This window comes from Melospiza melodia, chromosome 9 (assembly GCF_035770615.1).
Source record: "Melospiza melodia melodia isolate bMelMel2 chromosome 9, bMelMel2.pri, whole genome shotgun sequence".
In the NCBI taxonomy this organism is placed as follows: domain Eukaryota; kingdom Metazoa; phylum Chordata; class Aves; order Passeriformes; family Passerellidae; genus Melospiza; species Melospiza melodia.
This window is the reverse complement of record NC_086202.1, coordinates 26,766,325-26,791,042: the sequence shown is the minus strand read 5'-3', so window position 1 is coordinate 26,791,042 and position 24,718 is coordinate 26,766,325. Positions and strand designations below refer to the sequence as shown.

General features: G+C 37.5%; 1 protein-coding gene and 1 long non-coding RNA gene across 14 annotated transcripts in view; one reads left to right on the top strand and one right to left on the bottom strand.

The window, feature by feature from the left end:
* Positions 1-24,718, top strand: part of LDB3 (LIM domain binding 3) — a 108,513-nt gene that overhangs the window by 66,143 nt on the left and 17,652 nt on the right. For 2 of the 12 annotated variants that reach the window (XM_063163984.1, XM_063163977.1), the window contains 5 exons: positions 12,920-12,955; positions 14,305-14,502; positions 17,705-17,866; positions 19,462-19,569; positions 23,333-23,380. In XM_063163984.1, coding sequence (XP_063020054.1) covers positions 12,920-12,955; positions 14,305-14,502; positions 17,705-17,866; positions 19,462-19,569; positions 23,333-23,380 — 552 coding nt within the window. Of the gene's footprint in view, positions 1-2,974; positions 3,877-12,919; positions 12,956-14,304; positions 14,503-17,704; positions 17,867-19,461; positions 19,570-23,332; positions 23,381-24,718 lie in introns of those variants that run through there. The other 10 variants (XM_063163983.1, XM_063163976.1, XM_063163980.1 and 7 more) reach the window with 10 other exon arrangements.
* LOC134422128 (uncharacterized) overlaps positions 14,179-24,718 on the bottom strand; it is a 38,209-nt gene continuing 27,669 nt past the window's right edge. The window contains exons 4-6 of one of the 2 annotated variants that reach the window (XR_010028734.1): positions 22,321-22,435; positions 18,268-18,335; positions 14,179-14,690 (exon numbers count right to left, since the gene is read on the bottom strand). This is a non-coding gene — a long non-coding RNA (uncharacterized LOC134422128). The remainder of the gene's footprint in view (positions 14,691-18,267; positions 18,336-22,320; positions 22,436-24,718) is intronic. The other variant, XR_010028733.1, reaches the window with a different exon arrangement.

Genomic DNA, 24,718 nt, shown 5'->3' with positions numbered 1-24,718 from the left:
GAGATGTTTCCATTCATACCCATAATCATTGGTTTATGTTTTGTTTGGAATAAATATGACCTAAATTTGTAGAGTATGGAAGCACAGGACTGCTTTTGCTAATGGATAAATGTATTTGTTTCATATGATGTATCAAAAACACTGAAAAAGAGGATATGTTCAGACATATAATATGGAATTAAAGATTTATTGCTATCCTGCATAGCCAGGAAATAGATGTATTAAATATTATTATGTTGAGCTTAAAAACTGCAGTTGAATCAGAAGCATTCTGCATGCAATCCTTAGTTTCTTTTTGCATACTTCAAATCCCTGTTTCACTTTAGGTGCTGTAAGCCACCGGCTGGGTTTGTGATGTGTTTGGTACTCAGTGCACTTCTTCTTTTTCTTTTTTATATTTTACTGCCCTGTGGGTTCTTTAAAGGTTCTGAGCTTTTGATCACAGTGCAGGTTATAAATGTTGAATCAGTGAAAAAGAATCTGCTGTCTTCCCTGTGAGAATACAAGAGTGCTTTCAGTTGGTGTTTGCTGTAAGCCCTTCACTGCAGTTCATCCAAGTTCATGGCTGGGTGCCTGAACATCAGGCTTGACATTATAGCCCTCAGGGATTTATTTCTTCCCTCAAATATGCAAGCCTAATTCTCATTACATGTATTGTGCATTATCTGTTTTGATGTAATAGCACACGTCCAAATCCTTATTATTGATGGGATTTAAAGCATTGTGCTGAACTTAACATTGCCCCATTCATATCTGAGAGTAATATGTGGTTTTAAGGAAATAATCTTTCTAGGTCCAATCTGTGGCTTTGGAAAATACGAAATAGTGGAAACTTTACATGGTATGAGATATGTTGCAATAATTATCTGATAGCACTTCAACACATGTAAATTGCACATTCTGTCCAGTGTAATTCCAAGTACATGAGTACATCCACTATGCTTTGCACATTTTCTGCAGTCTTTAGGTATCGCTGTGTTATTCTTTTCTTGCCCAAGGATGTTTCTGGTAATGTTTAGGCACAGCTGAACAGGTTTAAGGTGTGCATTGGTAGTAGAGGCATAAAGGGAGCATGTGTGGGTAGTTACACAGGGACAGTGCAACTGGTGTAAGCTCTGGTGCAAGGAATGAGCTGGGGTCTCCTTCCTACCCCACTGACAGCGCTGGCACCCTCTGGGTGCTTGATACCCACCTCAAACATTGGACAAACTCCACTGGGGATTTGGCAGCAGGGCCCTGGCTGTGCAGGCATCCATCACTGTGGCCTCAGGCAGGCTGAGAGCAATCTCTCTCTAATGCTTTCTCTTGTCTCTTTGTGTCAACTCCTCAGTGTAGCCAGCAGGAATTGCATGGAATGGCGATCAGGTTTCTTTCAGACACTTAGGAGTGGAGGGAAGAAAGATGTAGCTTATTTTTGGCAGAACTGTTTTACATTAAAGTAGTCACTTTTAGATTGCTGCTTCCAACTTCATGACATATATTCAAAAAAACCCATAAACTTGGGAATTTGGGTGGCAGAATATGCCTGTCAGTTAATATTAATGAGTGTGTTGTATGACTGTCCTTTGCTCATGCTGCTGCTATTTTGAAGGCACACATAAAAGTATAACTTGCTATGAAAACTTTTCATTGCTGGTGTGATGATTGTTGTGGAATATTTTCTGGAGAGATGGGATCCATTTCAAGCCAAATAGATGTTTCTGAATACCTTTTCCTTGAATGGAGGGGTAGTATATCCAAAGCAGTAAGGGAGTTCTTAAATTATATGTCAGACCCACTGGAGCTAGTATATTCTGGTTTAGCTGAAAAAAAATGCCATCAGAAAGTTTCAGCTAGAAATACTTTGTATCTCTTAATTACCTAAAAGAATAAAAAATAGATTGAGAAGTCATACATCAAGACTCTTTTAGGACTGTTACTTGCATGACACTGTGTTACTAAGCTGAAAAGATTTAGAAATATCAGTGAATTTGTTGGCATTTACTCTGTTTATTGTTTTGTGCTTTCCTCAGCCTGAGGAGTAAAACCAGCCCAGTCTGCTCCTTTCTGTTTGGCTGGTTTCACTCTCAAGTTCCACTGCATTAACACAATTAATTGTCTTGTGTTTTGAGTGTAAATAATGAGGAAAAAATGACCTTGTTTGCAATGACTGCAAAAAGTTTTGCAAATAACAAGAACATTTTCATTCTGTTTGATATACTTCTCCCTGACTGTGCTATCATCTCACATCTTCCTTCTTCCCCTTTTTATGTACAAAAGCTGAATTTAAGCTACCAGGCATCTAGAAAAGATTAAATCCTGAGAGGTGCTGAGCATGGCTCGAGCACTCCAGTCTGCAGTCAGGGGTTGCAGGAGGTGGCCAATACTTCACAGGACTCTGCTTTGAAAATCCCCTGTTGTTCTGCTTTGTGACACAAATGACTAGAAATATCTATGCAAAATGTCTACGCTAACACTCACTAATTCTGAGGAAGCTATACAAAAGTACTGCTGAAACCTGGGGTTGGTGGTCCTTGCAGGAAGGACAGCAGGTTATATATGGGCTGACCTAAGTGTTAGAGAATAGAAAATTATTTGCATTTATTTTGCACTTGTATGAGTTAACTTTCACTGACTCCTCAGTTGTGTGAGAGGGAGGGAGAAGCCAAGAGAAACTGCTGGGAGGAAAACAATGGGATTACACTGCATTTGTAGCAAAAGCAGCCCTGTAATACCAAGCACAAGTCAAAGAATAAGTTATATCAAGAAATAAATCACTGCAAAACCTTTCACACATGGTCCAAAAAGCATCACCCAGCCTTCACTCTGCTGATTTGAAAACTGAGGAAAAAATCCAAATAAATTGCCACTGCCCTAGTTGTAAGGCAGGGGAGTGGTAGCCATGGTCCCTAACCCCTTTCTTTCTCCCTCCTTTCTTTCTCCTGTGTATGTGTGTCTCTCTCTGTCTCTGTCTCTCTCTTTCCTCATGCCACAGGGAGAGGTTTGAAACGGAACGTAACAGCCCACGCTTTGCCAAATTGCGCAACTGGCATCACGGCCTGTCCGCGCAGCTCCTTAATGTTAAAAGCTAAACTGCCCCGGCCGAGGGCAAACACAGAGTCCCAGTAACACATTAACTGCTGGCCTGACTTAGAGCCTGAGCCTGCCACTCGTGCAAAGATGTGCTGCTAGGCACTTGGTTTCTGCTGTTAGCCTGTTAGCCATTCGCTCTCACCAAGGGTGAAATCATGGCACAACCAAGGACATGTTCTTCATGATAAAGTAGCTTCGCTTTTTTTCCTTTATTATCTCAAACTTCAGTATACAGCAAAATGTCACTATTGTAGTCTCTTGACTTTAATTCTAGAAGAAAATGAGAGGGAAATTATGGACAGTATTTCTTTAGAAGGAAAAAGAATGAGATTTTCTCAGTTTTACTGATGTAAAGATAATGAAGTAAGAGAAAGAAAGTTGAAAAGGAAAACTGATTGTCCTAGACTTTGCTAAATGTATAACACACTTAGTTTGCATAGCTGAATGATGCTGTTTGAAATAAGATATTAACAATGTGAAGTTATATTTCAATATATTATACTATCAAAAGTCATTTACTGAAACCATTGCTGTAAGTTTTGTGTTGGAAACTTTAATTTATCATTATATGGAAGAGAGGTAGCTGAGGTTGCTCAGGATCTGCAAGGAAATGACATTTTGCTAGAGGTGATTTAGGAGTGAGAAGAATACATCATACTGCTGGTGCACTGAAGCTTTTAAAAGCATCTTGTAAGTTTTAAGGACTATGTTGCCCATTCTGTATTGCCCTTGCTTTGACTCACATTTTTTTCTGTATATAGCAGCATGCTTTATCTGAAATAAAAGGTTTTAAAACTAAAATAATTCTGTGTCTATTTTACACAGTACTTTATTCTGTTTTAAAACTTAACTGCTTAAAGTGATTATTGAAAGAAGGAGAACTTTTCTTTCCCAAATATAAAATTTGGTCCAAAAGCTTTCCATTATTAGCTGTAATTATTATTGACTTGTGAATTGTCTGAATTGGAATAAACCTGACAAAGCAGTGGAGTTAGGTACCTTTATCTGGTAGCAGTAATTCCAATCAAAGGGATTAGTGTATGAGATCAGATTGAAACTATTACACTTTTTGCTGCTTCCAAATTTGTCTCAGCAGTTTGTACAAGAACCAAGTTCATTCAAACTCCCATTTTTTTTCTGTGTTATAGAAATAAGGAAACGCTACTGTTCATGGAGAATTTTGCATGAATCAGCCAAATACTGAAGTGTTTAAAGGATTATCATACATATATAAAAAACCCTTATTCTTCAGTATTACTTAAGAGTACATAAGCACTAATTCCTTTTAAAATGCATTTCACTTTTCCTAGCTGAATATCAGAGCACTTCAGGACATGCTACTTAATTCACAACATGCATTTATATTTTCCTTATGGGTACATAAACAGATTCTGATCACACTGTCTTATTAGTACCTGTGGTAAATCAGCATTACTACATGAAATAAGAGCAACATTTTCGCTTTTCCTGATTGTTGCCAGGAGCAACCTTTGGTGTGAACTTCACTTATATATGGGAGATTTTGATAGAATTTAAAATATCAATAGGCAATTTAGATTTCTTTCATAAACCTAAAATGTACCTAAGCAAAATAATCTTCCAGTTCTAATTTTCAGCCAAATGTTTTTATGAATTAGTAATAGTCTTTTCATGGTAATAACAATTGTGCATCCTTAATGTTTTATGAATATAATGCAAATACTAGTCATTTCCCAGAGTTGTAGTGCATGTTTTAGAATGAATATGTCTAGATTATATCTCAATGTTCACACTTAATGTTATTTTGAAAGGTAATAATGATATAAATTCAGTGCATATAAACCATGTAATCATGGAATTGGAATCTGACATTCTCCAAGCTTGTAGAATGTCAATTCTTTATGCAGTTGCATGGGGGAAAAAAAGCAAAAGGAAAAAATTTTGAATATCTGGCAGCTTTTAGAACTGCTGCAATGTTAAAGATCTTTTGTGAAGGTGCCTTCATTAATCCTTACAGCAAGATTTTTACTACACCACATTTCAACTGCTTAGTCCAATCCCTTTTAAAAAATCTCACAAGTGATGGACTTTTTGTGTAAAAACGTCAATCAAGTATTTCTATGTCATTTCTTTTTTATATTTAGACTAGTAATCCCTCAACTCTTACTCCTCAAAAATCTTCTTTTATGTTGTCATGGTGATCTTCAAGTCCAGAAAATTCATGTTATGGGTCTTTTTTTGTATAGCTCTGAAGAGGCCTTGTTTTTGCTTCCTGAGGAGGAGGCAGGCTTTGTCTGTAAGGCAGAGAAATTGGCCTGGATTTCTCACTCTACTTACTGTATATCATTGCTAGTGACAGGAACAAACCTGGGCCTGATAAAAAAGCATTAAAGCTTTGAAAAAAAACCCAGTAGCTTTGTTCTAGTGAAAGGGCAAGCCTAGCCTATTATATTTTAGTATGTTCAGGCTTATCTCATCCTGTGCGGCTTCTGAGTGACCAACCAATCTTGCAGTGTTTCCTGAGCACTTGCACAAGTCTGCTGTCCCACACAGGAAAATCAGTCACAATTAATGGCAGTGAGGCTTAAAATAGGTTCCTGATTGAAGACTCAATGAGTCATGTAATTCTTTAAACCAGCACTGATGATAGGCAGGTGTATCTGTCCCATGGTGAATATATTTTGACCTGTGATGGCTCTGCTGAGCAGAGGACAATGGTTGTGACAATACTGTCTTCTAAATAACCTCCATGCCAAAAATAAAGTAAAACACAGGATGTGGATAGTCCCCTGCCCTTCCCAATATTGCCAGTAAAGCATAGTGTTATAAGCATTTAATGAAGACTCAGCACAGCTGATGCCAGTAGGAAATCAAATCCAAAAGGCCTTCCAGGTAAATCTGCTTGTCTGGTTATGGCACAGGGACATGCTCCTTTTCTGCTGTGGTCCAAGGCTCTTTGGTCTAAACTAACCTGTCTCCTGAATCCTGCTGCCTGCCTCCTGCTCCAGCAGCCCCCTGACCTCCTGCAGTGCCCAGTTTGCAGCAGAGGCACTGACTGCATGCAGTGTGTGCTGATGGGACATGGCTGCAGTGTGGCTTTAGGACACTGGGTGTGACAGCTTGACCTCTGATCCTCTCATGCATGACAAAGGGACAAAAGGAGGAAGGTTCTGTGGCTCCTTCCCTTGCCTCCCTCTCCTCATGCCTGCCTGCACAGGAAGGACAGTGTGTTTTTGCTAGGTAATACAGAGGTCACTTCAATGCAGTTTCTCTCTCATTATGCACAACTGGGTGGAGTATCTCTTCCAGAGCAAGGAACAAGTATTTCTGGGAGTACTTTATCACTTTGAAAGGTCCAACTCTTGCACATCACAGAGCTTTCTGAAGCCTTCCTCAGGGCAGAAGTGACACCAATTTTTCACTTGTGCACTCTGGTTCCACACAGGAGATGAGTTGATGTTGTAGGTTCTTTAACTGTGTCTACCATGAGCTTCAGTGACTGGGATTACCAATACATGTATCAGAAACTTAAATGGATCCTTACACAAATTTGAGTTTGCAAAGTTAAAAAGTCAGAATTTTGGTATGGTGCATGGTATTACCAGATAATTACTTTCTTTAACCAGTTTGCCTTTAGTTGACAGCTTTCTGCGGGATACATGAAAATTATTTGACTAAGACTTGCTCTCAAGCACAGTAGCATCCTTGTTCTATGGCTGCTAATCAAAGCCATCTGACACCATTAAGACACGCTAAGGCATCTTGACTTCCTTCCTTGGTTGGCCAAAATTTCCAATAATTAGCATTGCTGATAATTGCCAAAAACCTCCTATCTGCTGCTCAAATTACCAGAATTGCTATTTTTGAAAGACATGGCCCATCTTTCCACAACAGCTTGTGAAATTAAGCAGACTTCTCTAGGTACATTTCCCACTTAAGGAACATAATAAAAAAATAATAAGCACATCAATTTAATATCTTCTAATCCCCACTTACCTTTTAACACCTGAAGAGTGACAAAAGTGTAGGAACAGTGAAATAACTCAGTTGTCTTCATGGAATCTTGAGTGAAATCAGGAGAGAAAATTGATCAAATATAAAGTCTTTCTTCCTCTAAATATTCCTGGAAGTTCTACAGGGAAAAAATTTATTAGGGCATCGTAAATCCCTTGCTTCCAAGTCAGTTCCCTGTAGAATAAATTGGTCAAAGACAGTGTAAGGTACAGTGTATCCACTTCAATGTACCCACTTAAAAATGAATGAGTGAAGCCTCCAACTGCAATTAGAAAATACCATTAAACTTTTCTCAAAACAGTTCATAAAGAAAGTAATGCATAAGCTAACAGAGCCTGTTAAAACTGAAATTAAACTTTGGGTGTGGATGTACTGACCTATATGTAGCCTCTTATCTTTACCACCTCAGTCTCCTGCACGTTCCTGTCCACCATGTAACTTTTGCATGATCAGAAATGAACATTAACTTTCATTTCTACTTTGGAACCTTTAAAATTTTCACGTGCATCCTTCAGCTGATGCAGGTGGCTAACCAAGACACCAGTGCTGCCTTTCTCTCTGACTGCTCAGTCCAAAAAGGGAAAAGCAGTTCTAACATGCAGCAGATTTTCCAACAAGAATTGTAACTCAGAGACCCTCAGCTGGGGTCTGTGGATCATCAGCCTGGCTCACAGCTTTGCTTAGGGTGAGCTGGAGCACAGCACTGGCACTGCTTCCTTTTATTCTGCTTCTAAATTGCATTAATGTCAGCAAAATTACCCTAAATACTAATAACTTCCTAATAGCTCATTTCCATGTAAGCGTTTTTGTTGTAGCTGACCCAGAATTTTATATGATTACAAATGAGAGAGAGGGAAGGTAAGAAAATCCTTGAGAGAGTTTACGAAATAAAATTTAATCCACATTCTGAAAAAATGACAGCCATTCTAATTCATATCAATTAGATATTTGATTCAGGAACTGAACAGCCCAGACACATTGCTGGGTTTCAGGGGCAGCTTCAAACTTAGTTTAATGCCATGTAGAGGAAATATGAATTTTCTTATCATCAATGTGCACAAATTAAAAAGTAGGTCTAAAAAACAAGCCCCTGAAAGTGAAACCTCTGAGTTCTTGTTCTTTCCTCAGCTTCTCTGGAGGAAAGTGAAGTCATGATGAGAAAGAACTTTCAGTGAGAGAGGAATAATTTCCTGGCATTCAAAACCCAAACGTGTTGTGCAGTGGTTTTGTCTGTAGTGGTCAGGAACACAGACTGAGAGTTTGGATCCTGTGCTCAGGTGCCTGGTGGCGGATCCCTGCACTTTATACTATGGGGCTGTAGAAAGCTACAGGAAAACATTCAATTAAATTGAATTGCGCACTTAAGGCCAAGATAGGGAATAATTATCTGAATTAAATCCCAGCTCCAATTGCTACACATGCTCAGAATTTTGCAGTCTTTGTTCTTACTAAAGTGATGTATTTACCAATAAGATAAAATTTAAAATTGGAGTTCACATGACAAAAACCTTGGGCAAGAGTTACCTTACCTTTCCCCAACACTAAGGCTGCTGTATGTCCAGCTGCATTTATTCTGTAACTATTAGACTTAACAGCAAACCTGTAGATGCCACTAAAATGTATTTATAGGAGGAATTGGCTTGGATTTTAGTGAGCTGCTTTGATTGACTTCCGTACTATGTGTTGAGAACGAGCTGCTGGTTGTTTTCCACTGAATCTAAGGTAATGCTTCTTCTCTTCTGTGGCACTATCTGCACAAACCCGGAAACCCCTGTGAGAAAAGTATTTCCCTGTTTTGGAAAGCAAACATAGTAGGATATATATTGCAATTGTTTTGGCGTGGGCTGCTCACATTCTTAACTACAGTGGCTGAAAAAGAGAGACTCGCTCTTCTGCCCCTTTTTGTGATCCCAAGCTGAAGTGTTAACTAAACCAGCATGACAGTCATCTTCTGTCCTCTCCAGCTAACTGCCTGTCATTTCTTTGTTTGTCTTCTGGTGTCTTTGTTAAAATAACAGAAATATAGCATGGGGGGGAAAAGGCAAGCAGCCTCAATAGTCATCTGACCATGGAAAAATTCTCAGCTGCAAATACAGAAAGGTAGAAATAGCCTCAGTGGATCAGAGCACCAGTTAACCTAGCTCAGTGTCCAGTTTCCAACAGTGTCAGTGTCTCATGCCTTCAAGACAAAAAATGTTTGGAAGGCAATTATAAAATAGCTTTCACACAACTTTACTCTCAGACACCCTATAAGAATTTCATTAAAATTACTTTGTTAGTTTTACTTCTTAAAAGGAAATTTTATTTGTAGGCAAATATGCTTATATAAATATAAGTCCATGCTGGGATGAAAGTTATAAGTCTAATTACCACACTATACTACTAGAAAAACAGAATATTTGATTTCAATAAATATAGACCCTAATAATCTGTATGTTTATATCCCCTTTGAAAAAAGATTGTATATCTGTCAGACTTGGTAGAAGACTGTATTAGGTTCTCAATACAGTAAAATACTGATGAAATGAACAGACATATTTATTTTAAAAATAAAGGGGGGTGAACTGATTAAAGAGGGTGAACTGATAATTTAAATAATCAGCTGGGGTTTGGGAGAGCTTATTTGAGTTCTTTACACTGCTGTGGACTTTCTTTTAGACCATGAACAAATCTATTAAGTTTTAGTCTCTCATTTGTAAAATTAGAAAAAGTCTTGCTCCACGAGAGTATAGAGAAAAAACTCAATTAGAATATTTGCTTTTTGCTTCAGTACTGAAAGAGTAGTTGAAGGATCATGTGGACCCTCAGGACACTTCATGTTTTTATGTCACCAGGTCTTCATTGCACATCATAGGACTCTCTCTCCACATTTTAGGGGAATAGAGCAGAGCTTTTCCAGAGAGAGAGTCTAGATCTGTACTATTTAAGAAGAAGGGAGATGGAAGGTGCACCAACTCCACATTTCAGCTTGCCTGCTACATGTACGTGTTTGGGGATCTTTTGCATTTGGTTCCCAAAAATAAAGTAGAATGGGACCACATTCCAGTGTCCCATACATACAGTTCAGATTTAACCTACTCATTTACTGAAAATTCTGAAGATTCTCCACGCTATTTTTAGGGTCCAATAGCACACACAAGTTTGGCTTGCAAATGAATTTTGATTTCTGTTACTCAAACTATTCTAATTCTTGTTGATGTGTGTGAGAAAAAGACTCCATTTCTATCATTTCACTCTGCCTTTAGCACCATATCATGTAGCATATTTTATGAGAAGAAAACATTTCATAATTTCTACTGTATAATGTCCTGTGGAATTGGGAAGAGAGTATATTGCTTAAATAGATCTTGTTTGAAATACAGGTCCAACATTTAATGAAATCTGTGGGAGTTGCACTGTTGTCTCAGAACAGTCATTGACTGAGGCCCTTCTATCAAAAGCCATTTCAGTGGGGACTAAAAACAACTGCAGACAAAAAAAAATCTCCCACAGTAATTTTAAATCTCTCCCAGATAGCTCAAAACTATTATCCACTACTGTCAGTTAGTGCAGCAGCCTGTGTAGGCAGAGATACAAACAGCTCATAGTTTTCTGAGCCAAATTCTTTCATGTTGTGAAGGTATTGACTTTACTGAGCCTGCCTGAGGGATGTATTTGGCTCAAAAGTAAAGTTATTTCTGCATTTAGTTAGCAAAAAATGTTTTGATTGTAAAGGCCAGAAATCCAGTCATTGTTTCCTTAGAATGCAAGTATTGCCAGTCAGAGGCACATCTGATCTTGAGCCTTTCTTCTTGGTAGCCAAATGGGAATTACTCCTATTGACTGGGAAGAGAAATAGGTCCTGGAAGCAAAACCATGAAGAAGTGTTATATGCCTTTGAACTCATTTTTCCCTTTACTCTGTGCCTTTTCCTTTGTTTTATTCTGTGGAAGTATTTTTACTATACTTCTCTCTCTGTTTTAACCTTCACAACTCCCCTGCCATCGTCACTCAACATTATCCAATATTGTACACTTGGGGAAAAAGATTTTGTGAAATACCAACCTCAAAGTGACCTTGAGTCAAGTGACTTTTTTTTTTTTTTTTGCCTTGTTCATTGTAGCCCCAGCTATTGGAGCAGAAATGTTAGGATCAGATTAATTGTAACAACAGAGGCTTAGCACTGCTGCAGCCTGACCCCAGCTGCCTGCCTTTTGGTCTTGGCTGTAATTTCTCATAGAGCATTTGGCAACACTGGAGATAAATAGCCCTGTATTTTGTTTGCAGGCCCTGACTGTGTTCTTTAACATTGTTGCATGATTATGGCTCTTGGTAAATTAACAGTTGCCCAAACCTGCACAGTCTCTAATCCATCCTCCTGCACCTTGTTCCATAGCTGGCATTGCAGTGAACTCACAGCTTGGTTACCATAAGGACAGTGTTTGGTTTCTCATTGCTTCGGAGTGGTGAGCCATTGACCTCGTTGGGGATTTCTGTTCAAGGCAGGCTCTTCTGACCACATCTTATTCAGACAGACACATCTGAGGGGCATTTCCCAACTTCTGGGTTTCAAAATCCAGCTTCAATTCATATATTTTAGGGCTACATTTTAGTTAAAGGTTTTAAAAATTCGTAGAGAACGCCTGTGCCAAAGCCTTTGCTGATCTTAACTGGATTGGTTTTCATAACTTTCCTGGAACTGAACTAAAGAAAGAATATGTGACTGTACATATATATGTGAATGTATAAGTACATAAACACAATTCTGATAAAAATGTGGAAAATATTAAGAATAGCCTTCCAAACATAATGTAAGTTAATGACTGGAGCCCAGCAAATCCATATAAAGAAGTGCATGTATTCCTTTTTTGTTTTCAAAGGGTGCTTTATGAAGGAGGTTCAGTTGGGTAAATGAGGACATTCACTTTGTGGTTTGTAATTTTATATGCCACTTAAGAAAAGTGTTCTCATTTGGCATATTTCAGCTTTAAACCTGTTGAAATTTCAGCACAATTCCTTAAATAGGAAGGGATGCAATCACCCATTAAATTGCTAAATAGTGAGACTATCTCAATTACTTAATTAACTGGATTTCAAACTTAGGTGTTTAAGGCTAATGGATTCTATTCTTTATGAAATTACTTGCGTCTTAACTTCTTACAGATAAACAATTGCTTGCATTTGAACAGATCAGTTATTTTTTAAGTGTGTATGTGTGTTTACAGAATAACAGCCCAGTTCTCCATCAGTGAAACTGAGGCTGACTTAATCCTCGCCTCAACGAAGGAATGATTTCCAGTTGAAGGAATTGTTTCTAATCCAATTTAGATTGAGAAAAGTAGCATTTGGGTAGGGAAGAGAATTTTTAAATTATGCCAGGCAGATGAAATCCTTTTTGTGTAAGTCTTTGGTAACCATTTAACTGCTTATCACTTCAAAATATCAGGTCCATGAAGACTGCCCAGCTCTGATTGTTTTTACTGCCTGGATTTGGCATCCAAGTATGTTCTGCTGAAATATTAATGAATTCTTTTTTAAAAGGAAACTTATTAAAGACAAAACTCTTCCTGAAATTGTATACACACATACAATGTCTCATTTGTAACCTATAATTTTCCTTTTATTTTATTATTGCAACAAAGTTGTTTGCAAGTGATAAGAGATATACAGCAAAATTGTATATCTGGTGGTTTTACCTGGAAAGCTGAAGAGGCTTCTCACAGCTGTATTTATGAGCAACCACTCTAGGATGCTTTTTGCAACCAAACATTTCTCCCGAACCCAAATGTTCTTCTTCCCTGGTTGTTTTGGGTGGGGCTTTTTTGCCATCGCTGGCAATTGCATTTATTTCATACTGTATCCCCTCCTTTCACAGAGACAAGGAAAACCTTGCAGCAGCATCAGAAAACAGGTAATGTTTGCTGTGTTTGATTTACTTCCTGTTAAGAATGTATCTTCACTTCTTTCATATTGTTCTTACTTCAAAAACATGAAATTTATACACTGTTTGAGCAGATGATGAAAGAAGAGGCTTCAGTTAAGTGTGTTCATTGGGCATTTCTTTCTCATGCACTGTGATGTGGAACAGAACAGTGGGGGTTGTGTTTCTCAAAACTTATAACCTGAAAAATAAGAAGTTTTAAATCCAATATTCTTGAAAACGGAGTACTGTCAGTTTATGATATAGTTTTAAGAACAATTTCCAATTTAAACTTTGTCTAGACTATTCAAGGCATTTTTAAAATATAAATAAGATTGTCTTTTAAAGAACATTTATATGTCAGATCTTGATTGATACTCAAGGGGTTATGAGGTTCAAAACAGTCCCTCTGTAAGTTCTTTCATGTCAAGTTGTTTTCTTACAAAGGATCTCAGAACATTTTGCAGTTGAGTATAGAAATGTGTTGTTTTCAATTAGCTAATTTTTTAAACCCCCAAGTACTGGTACACAGTATTTCTTGAGAGAATTGGACCAGTTGTTAAATGGAGCAAAGAAAGACTTCTTAGTAGTTAGTCATGAAAAGAATTTTTTGCTACTGCTTTTCTCTTTGTTTTTGATTCCTGCCTCAGTGATATGCAACCACTTTTTATTTTTGGGGTTTTTAGGACTTATATTTGAATGAAGGTTGCATAGTTAATATCTGAGTGCAAGATTATTTTTTAATAATGACACAAGTAATGACAACTGGCACTTGAACAGTTGGGAAATTTTATTTTTATTTTTAAATTAATAATTTTAAAAAGAAGGAAATAAACCCCTTGAATCCTGAATATAAATTAAATTGTAAAGAACAAGCAACACATGTTACTATTTCACCAGCAGTTTCATTTGTGTAAAACTATGTATAGGACTATGCAGCTTCTTCACTGAAATCTCCTTTTCTTTTAATTATGATTTTATTTTGCCAGGAACAATTTCTGATATATGATTGGTGTTATTGTCCTCCTATGTTGCCTTAATCTTGTGTGATCTGTCATACCACAGCCTTTCTCCACCTCCATTACCATCACAGCTCTGCTTATTTTGATATTCATAGCAATATGATTTCCAGATTTAACACAAGGTACCTTTTTTAATTTGTCGAGCCTTTCCTGGTCTTAAGCAGTAATTAACCAATGAATTACCAAGATTACTTCATCTGCATTGTCATTATGATCTCCAGCTCCATCTGTGGCTGGAATTCTGTGTGTTCCTCAAACCCCTGCTATTACCTAGGAAATGCCTCATTTACAAACACCCTTGTAATCTCTGTCACCCAGGCCTACAGGTACCGCGCATGCACCCCAGTATGTGACCTCGAGTATTTGGCACCCTCCTAAGTCATCCACCAGGGATGCCAACCCTGCCAATGCTCAGCCAGTGGCCTCCAAGGGCTCTGTGAGGCTTGGAGCAGGTACAAGCCAGGGCGAGGCCGGTGTTGGCCAGAAAGCCCCTCTTGCTTCATCCGGTAACCAAAGGTACACTGTGCCGTGTAACTGCATCACTGACCCGGTTTGGAGCTTTGCAATGGTTTGGAATAACAACCTCTAACTCCTTCAGATGGAAATGCCCATTGCCCCAAAGCCAAGGTTCCAGTTCTTCCAATTCCAGCAGCTTCTGGTTCCATGTGGATGTTACATTTTCAGTGGCTCTCATAGGATCACACCTACAAAACAGAGACAAGTCATTAAGCATCTTCAGCAGAGAAGCAGCAGCTGATATTTCTGTATTTTCAGTGGTTTCCACAAACATTCCCATATTCAAATATTAAATCCTTATGCATTACAGCTTTCTCTAAATATTTTCTCTGGCACTTTTTTCCTACAAATGATGCAATAACAGATATTTTTTCATATCCGTTTTAGTTTTGGTTTTCTATATTTTTGATTCTTTGCAAGTGATCTGTTGGACGATTAAAAACACAAAAACCTTCATGCATTACAGAAAGGAGACTAAGTGCTGTTTTAATCATCCACTCCTTGTTATTGGGATAGAAAATCTCAGAACTTAGGACTTCACCAAGAGAAAAAAGTATAGATTATACTTTTATTTTAAATGTTAGAGTGCATTTCTTGCTGTGTTCTCATTATGGTTGTTAACCATTATCTTCTTAACCTCTACTGATCAGTGTTCCTTTTCATGAGTGAAAATCAGCTGAGAAGAGATGCGTGTTTGTTTTCATCCACCTAACTTACTTTTATGTTTATTACCGCAAATATGAAGATGTTTGATTTTTTCAATGTCCTTTAAAATACAAAGTACTGTAAAGATTTAATGTCTACGAAATTATTGTATTTAAAAACTGACCAACCAACCAAAAAACACTCTATAATATATCATAATGAAGCTGTTGCATTAGATGATCTTTTTTATAAAGCAGCACTCACATTTATCAAATATTGAAATTCTTCTGTTCTTGAATAACTAAAATTAAAAAATCAGACTGAAAAACTGGAAAGGAGGAGGGGAAAAACCAGTTTGGCTATTGTATTTGACAATATAGATAAAATTATGTAAAATTTATAGTTGCTAAATTACGACCAGTCAAGTCAGTCTTGAGCTCTTTCTATAATCCTGTTTTGAGAGTATTATCAACTGCATATAATTTATGTGACCAAACCACTCTGATTTTTATGTTTATATCCACTTCATTTATATTTATTCCAATTCCTTGCAACATATGTAATATGTATTATGTAATATAATTCACATATTCTACCATGAAGGAAGGTAAGCAAGTCTCTAACATTTTCATCACAAAAAAAGAAATATTACAAATACTATGCAAGATAAAATTTGTTTGCATTTCTTTTAAACTTAAAAGGTACTCCAGTATATTTGGTTTTATCTTATTTATATGGGTTCATTCTGCTCAAATCTGTTTCCACACAGGTCCATGTCCACACATGTGGATTAGGTTTTTTTAACTTTCTTTTCAGTATTTATCACTGAATATGAATTTTGATTATTTTGTAGATTGTTACAGTTAAACTGCAATTAATTAAGTTCACTGTTCTCTTCAAAGTATGAAGTCTTGAATCCTCTGAAATCTGTAGTTAATTCCCTTTTCACATCAGTGCAAATAGACAAAATGGGTGAAATCCTAGTTTGTGTTTGTTTTCAACACATACATTAAGTTCCATTTTTATGTGCAGCATAGTTTCAATCCTTTCCTCTTTGCCAAATCAAAGATATGTAAGTATGTAAGATGAAAACTGCGACTCCACAGTTTCTAATGGGGTAATTCTGGTACCCACTGTGGACTGGGAAAATTTCACAGTGTTGAAATTCAGTACCAGATTAGCTGTGATGGATAATACACAGCTATGCTGTTACACAGGCTGTGAAATTGATTGTCTGGTAGTTAATTGGAAGAATTTACATCATTAAATGCTTCAGGATGGAAGAAATCATCTGACTCTCAAATGCATATTACTATGGAAGAACTTTTGCAAAACTGGTGTAAGGATTTAAAAGTCAGAACTGCAAACTGGATGATTATTTTCAGGAACTTACTTATTATGTGCATAATTGTAGCTGAATCTCCATAAGGGAGAAAATACCAATTTCCTGCTATTCTGGGGCTGCATTCAACTTTGAGGTTTGTGGGTATAACAACCAGAATCTGTTTCAGCTAATCAAACAAGATATTCAGCTGAATTAAGACACCATCCTGTAGACTGTTGAACTCTAGAAGAGGAGGTGAAGGACAGGGGAGAGGGGACAGTCCCTTGGAGAACAAGGGGTATCATAAATTCAGAAATACCAAACAATTGTTCTGTGTCCTGAGGAATATAACTTGGCAAATCAGTGCTTCTGAGAGAAGCAAAAGCAAATATGAGATAATTTGCATAATGGATGGTAATTCTGCTTAGAAGAGAAAGCTGAGAGAGAGTTAGAGGGCAAAGGTTGGCTGAAGAAACAGCTGTGGAGCTGTAAGATTTCTTTTGTTATTTGATACTTGGTGTGCTCAGGAAGGAGCATTTTGGACCTTTGTAACTTGAGCAAGAGAATCACTGAATTCCATCACTCTGATAGGAGTAATTTGTAAGACCACAGAGATGTGACAATATGCTTATGACAGGTCTGAACAAGTAGACATATATCCATTATGTTTCTAGGCTACTGCTCATGGACAAGACAGCTATGTACAGTGATGCCCTGATTTAAAAAAAAAAACTGCTAATTTTGCTCCATTTGTCTGTCTTTAAGAGATGAGTAATTCTCAAATGTGAGGGTGGTGATAGAAGACATTAATAGTTCAACAGGTTACTTAAATGGTCACAGGATACAAGACTAGATTATCATCATTCATTTCAATATATTTGATGGAATTTATATGAGCTCACAAGACTGTGACAGCTCTTCATAGCCATTTCAGTCCTGAGTGCCACATTTCCTACCACTGGCATCAGTGGGAGCAGGACTGAAGTGCTCTTTAACACCTGGGGTAAATTTCAGTCAAGCAGGACCAACGCTGCATTGCAGTCTGAACTGCACAATGGAAAAGGCTGAACAAATGTCTTTTTTTTTCTTTGCATAATTGTGCTTTTCCCTCAGTAACCCAGCCAGCTACTATGTTTGCAGCTGCAGGTTCAAACATAGTAGGTTTTATGCTCTCCATGTAAATGCACGCCTTCTTAAGATGCTTCTTGTTTTATTTAATTGAACTCTAATTAGTACCCCTGTTGAGCATGCCCCGGTGGCTCCCAGTTCTGCTGCTCCTGCACCACATGCTTCAGCACCTCAGCCTGCTCCTGCTGCTCCAAGCACAGCCAGCCTGATGGTAGCACCAGCCACCACCTCAGTAGTGCAAGAGGCTTTCTCATCCTCCTTCCAAAGGTAATGCTCCATTGCTTTGTACCCCTCTGGCTTTGGAAATGCTGCATACACATTCTCAGCTTAAGAATGTAGTATGAAAAGCTGTAACGTGGTTTATATGCTTTTATATATTTTGGGGGATGGGTTTTTTAGAGGGTTTTTTTTTTTTTTTTTGATGTGAGGGTTTTTTTCAGTTTTGTGATATGTTGTTCATGTTTGCATAGAATTTGCAAAATAAAACCGCCCTAAAAATAACTTCATTTTCAGAAAGCAAGTCTGGGCATAAAATTAGAAATGTTTTTACACTATTTATAATAAAACCAAAACAACTCCTCATCTTAGTTGCAGTGAATGAAGATTCTTTTAATAGTGTTTCTGCAGTAGGACAAGAAATGGAAAATTAGAAGATGTCATTTACTCACATGATTGAGCTTACTGTGTCTCAGCAGATATCAGTAAAACATGGTGGACACTTGATGATTGACTTGCTCTGTAAGTTAAATCAATTCATTTCTATTAGATTTATCTGATCTTTTTTTCCTAATGAGAATTAGCCTTTGAGCTGAAGTAAGTTTCAAGGAGATGCATTCCTAACACTTGTAGCACAGTGGGAGTTACAGTTGTATATGAAAAACTGTCAGACAGCTTGTGAGGAAATGTGTGGGATTTCTACAGCTGTCACTTACTTTGCAGTCATTTTGGAGATAGTAAGAGTGAGTTTTTTGGTACATAATATTCTTTTACCTTTGGGTTTTGCTACATGAATATTCTGAAAAGATGTCTATTTTAGCATGCTTTTAAAATCCAAGGAAAAACACACGTCCAGTAATATAAAACACTTATAATTGAGACCTCAGAAGTATCATATTTTAGGTATGTATAAATGGAATTGGAAATGTTCTCTTGACTCTACTTCTTAATTAATTTTTCCTAGTTGACTTGCATTATGTGTATATACCAACTAATTGGTTTTTCACTTTAGTCAGTTTTTACCTAGCCATGACCTACCACAATGCAGTGGTTTTATTCCAGACAGCAAAGGAGGTTTGAAAAAGGTCTTATGCTCAAATTCAGAACTGGCCTGAGAGGCACTTCCACATAAAATCATGATAAGTTTTAAATAATTTTTATCCCTCAGTTGAAACCATAGCATGAAGAAAATGTACCTAGTATCTGCTTCAGACCAAAAAAAAAAAAGTCTCTACTAAACTAATCATTCCAATTACTTCTGGTTTTGATAGGACAATCTTCTGTCTGGACTGGGCACAGTAAAATGTTTCTCTTGTATTTAGACTCAAACATCTTCAGATCTTTCAGATAAAAGCATGTATCATTGACAAAAGTCCTGTCCTGTAATACTGCCTTTCTTAATTATTGATAGTCTGGTTTTAAAACCTTTCCACAACGTGTGCATTTAGCTTTGTGTTCTGTAAGGATGTGCTTGGTTGTGCTATTCTGTAAGTCTGCAGATGTGTGCTACAGAAAACATGTCCCTGGTAATCATGCAGCAGTTTTCCTGTATCTGAATGCTGCCAGAGCTTGGTTCTGATGCCATGATTTGTGTCCCTGTTAAATCATTTTGTTCATGCTTTCATGCTTTTATGTGTCTTCTGCAGAGTTCTTGCAGCCCCCAGCTCTCTTTCCCAGCCTAAGCCTTTCCATGGGCCCAAGAACATGTCATTAGCAGCTTCCACTATTTCATCTGCTATCTCTTCTCAGTCTAGGTATATCTCTAAAGCTCTCTTCTTTTAACCTAATTTGTTTTGATTTTGTATTATGCTCTCTGACATGAGGTTTTCCGTTTCTGAAGAGATTGAATTGGGAGAGAAAAAGCACAATGTGTTTAAAAGAACAGCCCCTTCCTTATCTTCTGCATGACAACCCAGCTAGGAAACAGCAACATTTTAGATGTAGGATATGTGACCACAGGGTCCTCTTGGAACAGAGGTGTTTCACTTGGTTGGTATGTGCTGATTTTACCATCCTGAAATGAAAATATTTGCCTAGAAACACTGGGTGAGAATGATGGACCATTTTTTTCTTGGTGGAAACACAGGATCACAGGAATCTTTTATCATTAGAAAGAGGGAATGCTGCTGTACTGCCTCACTTCCAAGCCTTTTCACTGCTTTCTTAACACTTTGACAACTAACAGAGAAAAGCAGGTGGTTTAGGACTCATTGAACACAATTTGAACAGTCTTAAGAAATAATAAACTAAATCAGCAATACATTTGAGTTTGTAATTATCCATGTGTGTCTTATCTTTATATTAAAAATAGTTAGGAATTATCCAAAGGTGATGTTATAATTGACAAAGGGCACAAGTTTGAAGGCTTGAGTATAATAAAGGCAAGAAATACAATGGTCTTTCTCAAGAGAATCACAGAACAGTTAAATGCTTGGCACAGGAAGTATTTAAGTGCAGTTTGGTTGGCTTCACATCACTGAAACCAATGCAAAACTGAAATAGCTACAGAACAAAACATCAGAAGAGTTTTCAGTTTTAGGATGTGAACATGTCTGTTTCCAGCCATGGGACTTCCATAGGAGAAGTAATCCCAGTATGGAACTGATAAAATATAAGAAATAAAACTGACTGCTGATGAGTGGAAGTACACCAATTGTAACTTTAGTTTCAAGAAGCCCCTTCTACTCAGGTAAGGTTCCTTGCTTTCCAAGCAGTAATAACTGTGCATATTTGAGTTTGATTAAACACTGGCATGCAAAACGTATTATTTTTCCTGAGCTACAGAAAATACTTGATTTTAGGGTTTCTTTCAGCTGAAGATTGAAATCAGTCAGAAGATGAAACTAAATGGAAGCTTTGGTGACTACTCTGTCCAGACAGAGTACATCTATTCATGTTTCACCATCTGCATCTTAGAACCCATCAAAATCTTTCCTAAGAGCTTGTTTTCATTCCTGCCTTGGAAATCATGGAATCACAGAACGGATTGGGCTGGGAGAGATCTTAAAGATTATCTAGTTTCATGAGCAGGGACAAGTTAAGCAACAAATATGCATAAACTGCTAATAAATTAGTATAAAGTTAACCAGTACTTGCTGACACTACTTGCATGTCTTTCTTAGAGCTAATGTAATACTGTTTTTTGATTGAGCTTTCTTCCATGTCCCTTAAATTTTATATGCATTTAATGGGAGAAGGGAAGCAGTGTGAGGCCTTGAAACCATATGAATTCATTTGTAGTTATGTACCAACATGGACTAATCAGTATGAAACAAAATTTCAAAGAATATAAAAAGAAAGATGACATTGAGATATTGAGGCATTTGAATTGAAAGTAAATTAGTGAATTAGATTGCCATGGACCATTGCTACTTTTCCTGGCCCTTTGAAAGGAAGTGACTTGTCTGGGGAGGCTGTGTCTCCACTCTTGAAAGTTTTCAAGACATCACTGGCTAAAACATGGAGAAACCTGGTCTGACCTCAGAGCTGGCCTTGCTTTCAGCAGGTTAGATCAGATTCTTCCTGAGGCCTCTTCCAACATCAAAGGGTCTGTGAATCTATAAAAACACCTGTCCATTTCCAAAAGAAATGCTCTAATCAGACTCCTAAAACCTCTTGCTGGCACCTGGCCACATTTAAAAGATCTACAGCATATCAACTTTATACACTGCTGCTTTGTCAGTGGATGACACAAGTGTGTTCTGTCATCTGCTTGCCTGTTACCAACAGGCAAATGTTACTGTCTTGGCTTCAGCAAGTCTTGGCACATAAGGGCAAATCAAAGACTTGTAGGACCTGTAGAAATTTGGTTCCTTGATAATCAAGTACAAGAAGTGAACTCTGGTTGGTTGGTTGGTTTTGGATGGCTATCTTGCAGCTGGAATAGCTTCTTCATCTTGGTGCGCTTCTTCCATGTATGTTTTAAAAAGTGTTGTGTATTATAGCTGGTGTATTCAAATGTAAGGGAATGAAAATGGCTTCTAAATTGATCTATAATTCAAATTTTTGGGCATCTGGTAGTTTTCATTTAGAAATCAAGTAATGCTTTAGGATGCCAAAATTCAGACTTAAAAATCCAGTTTTAACTTGACATATACCAGAAGAATATTGAGCATTTAATATAATTTTATTAAAAAAAAAATAATTTCACCACTGTTTTACAGGATGGGGATGTCCTCGGGTAGATGAGGCTGAGATTTTATCACCATTATTCCAGTGTTTGATGGTTTTTTCTCTTTTAGATTCTTTAAAAATATCCACCAAGAAAAGGCGAGAGGCTTTCTTGATCAATAACCTTAACTATTTAAATCTGATTTTACACTTTAGTAGATCCTGTTCTATAGTGACTTAGCTTTTGTGAGCATATGCATAACACATAAGAGGAGTGAAATCTTTATAATGTTCCTGAAGAGGAGTGTTTGAAGTAAATCACTAACCCTTAACAGATTGTGTTACTCTTTTACATCTGCAGTGAAATCTGACTTACTGTTATCTGTTCCACTTACAATCTCACTCAAAAGAAGCAAGCACAGCAGGAGAGTTTTGAATAACCTTGAAGCTCTTCAGGGATGGGTTATTCCATCTAGAGGATTAAAGCAGGGTGCTCCATGCAACAGCACTCTGGGAATACAAAACCAGGAGAAACAATGGAAGGAGTTACAATTATGGTTCATGGTTCTAAAAGCCAAGTGTAGCTTCTGATCCAGAGATTTTAATCCAAGCACTGCATCCATGGTAAAGGGAAGAAGAAATCTTCTCCAGAAGTTAGGAAAATAACTGGCATAAGGCAGATCCCTGGTGGTTCTGGGAAATGTGGGCTGTGCCCCTGTGGGGTGGGATTGATGCTCTGTAGCCTTGCACTGCCCTGCAGGAGCTCTGTTCATTCTGAATCCTCTCGCTTCTCAGATCATACATTGTGCAGGCTTTCAAGTACTTCCTGTATTTGCATAAATGACTCATTTATGTTCTGAAATTACACTGTTTCCCCAAGGGGAAAAAAAATTGCCTAAGACTGTAGCAATGGAAAGGTTCTTCAAGACAAAAGTTGAACACGGTGGGTGGATATTTCTGCTTCAGCTATGCCAGCCTGTCCTTTCCATGGGGTTGTCCAAGCTGCTCACAGGCTGGGGCACTTCCCTGATCTTTGGCCTTTGGTTCATTCAAGATTTGCTTTTCAGATTTGATGCAATGTAAACATGGCACTGAGAAAAATCCCTTGTATTTTTTTCTGCTCATAAAAATAATTGGAGTTCCACAATCAAATAGCAAGATCAGATAAGAGTGACTTATGGAGCTCTCAGCTCATTGACTTATGTTATCACTCGTCAGGTGTCACTGTGATTCCCAGCTTAAATAAGAAAACAAAATGTAATGTAATACTCATGTAATTATAAATATGCACATGTTGTTTACTTCAGCATTTAAGAGCTCTTCTTACTCATAGGAAATTCATGGTAGGGCAAGATATCCCAATCTTTTGTGTATATTTTTTCAAATACAACTTTTGTCTCATTTTAGTTTCAACCGGCATTCTTCCACCTCCATCACCTACCAGTCAAAGCAGAGGTATCAAACTGTTTTGTGCAGCTATTCTACCTTAAAAGCACTTAACAAACCAGTTTGTTGCTACTAGTAGGCATCTAGTGAAGCGTTAACATAAAAATGATCTGCTTAGAAATATTTACTCTTTCTTTTTCTGACAACTAATAGTTTTCAGAGCCAGTATTTAATTTGCTGCCTGTCACATGCCATTGACTGCTACAGATAAATTCAATGAGGTTGCATTCACTGCTTTTTGAGATGCCAGTGCTTCTTGATCCATTAAAGCATCTTTGGTGCTTACAACATCTTTTTATTCTTTCTTAATTTCCTTCTTTCTTGTTTCTTTTTTTCTTTTGATTCTTTTAATCACATGCCATTTCCTTTTCTTCAGCAGAAATTTTGATAAATCTTTTCTTTCACTAAACCCTTAATGATGTAGTATAACACTTTATTTCTCTTTGATAAGCTTTCTTATCTTTCTTACTGTATTTAATATGCATCATAATCATGTAAAAGGGTTAAAAGGATTCGGTGCTTCTTTTAATTTTGCTTTGATTTTGGTGGTACTATAAATGTGGGGGGAAGGGGGGTGTTGTTTTGGGGCTTTTTTCAGCTTCATTTCCCTGAACACAAGGAAATCTGTGGTATGGTTTTACTATGCTATTATATTTGGGAAACACTTGAATTTTGAATTACCATTTTTCTTCATGACAGTTTAAGTATTACTAATCCGGTTCAGAACTTCTTTGTTTATTTTCTGCACTAAAAGAGATTCGAATAAGTCTTTCTAACCATTGCATCTGTGGACCTGGGAGTAGACTTTCCTAACTGGATGACATTTTCAGATTCAGGCAGTGCAACGCATAATTTTAAAATCTTTTAACCCACATTGTAAATACTGGGCACTGAGCTGTGTAGTTTCACCTGAATATCAGATTTTAAAACAAGGACAATTCTTTAGCTGGTGTTTAGCTGATGGCATTTTGAAAGCTGTGGGTGAAGCCAGAATGCCTACAGTGTCCCTGTGCTATGGCAGCAGCAATGGCCTCTGTCCAGTGATCCTGAGCACAATGTCTTCTGAGGCACCTCACAGGAGATCTTATCAGGAAACAGATGGTAGGAATGGAACCCAGAAGGTTTGAGAGTGCTTAGGACAGCTTTGGCAGTTACAAAGCACAGCAAAGTTCACAACAGAATTTACAGTGAATACAAACCCGGTATAATAGTTTATCCTGGAGAGTTGTGTTCACTCATGGTACAATGGACCCAAATGCAGGCCTAAGCCCTAACTAGGTACAGAAATAATTAGCTACAGCCACTGTAGCAATAGCTAAGTTTCTAGGTCTTGCTACATAGACAAAA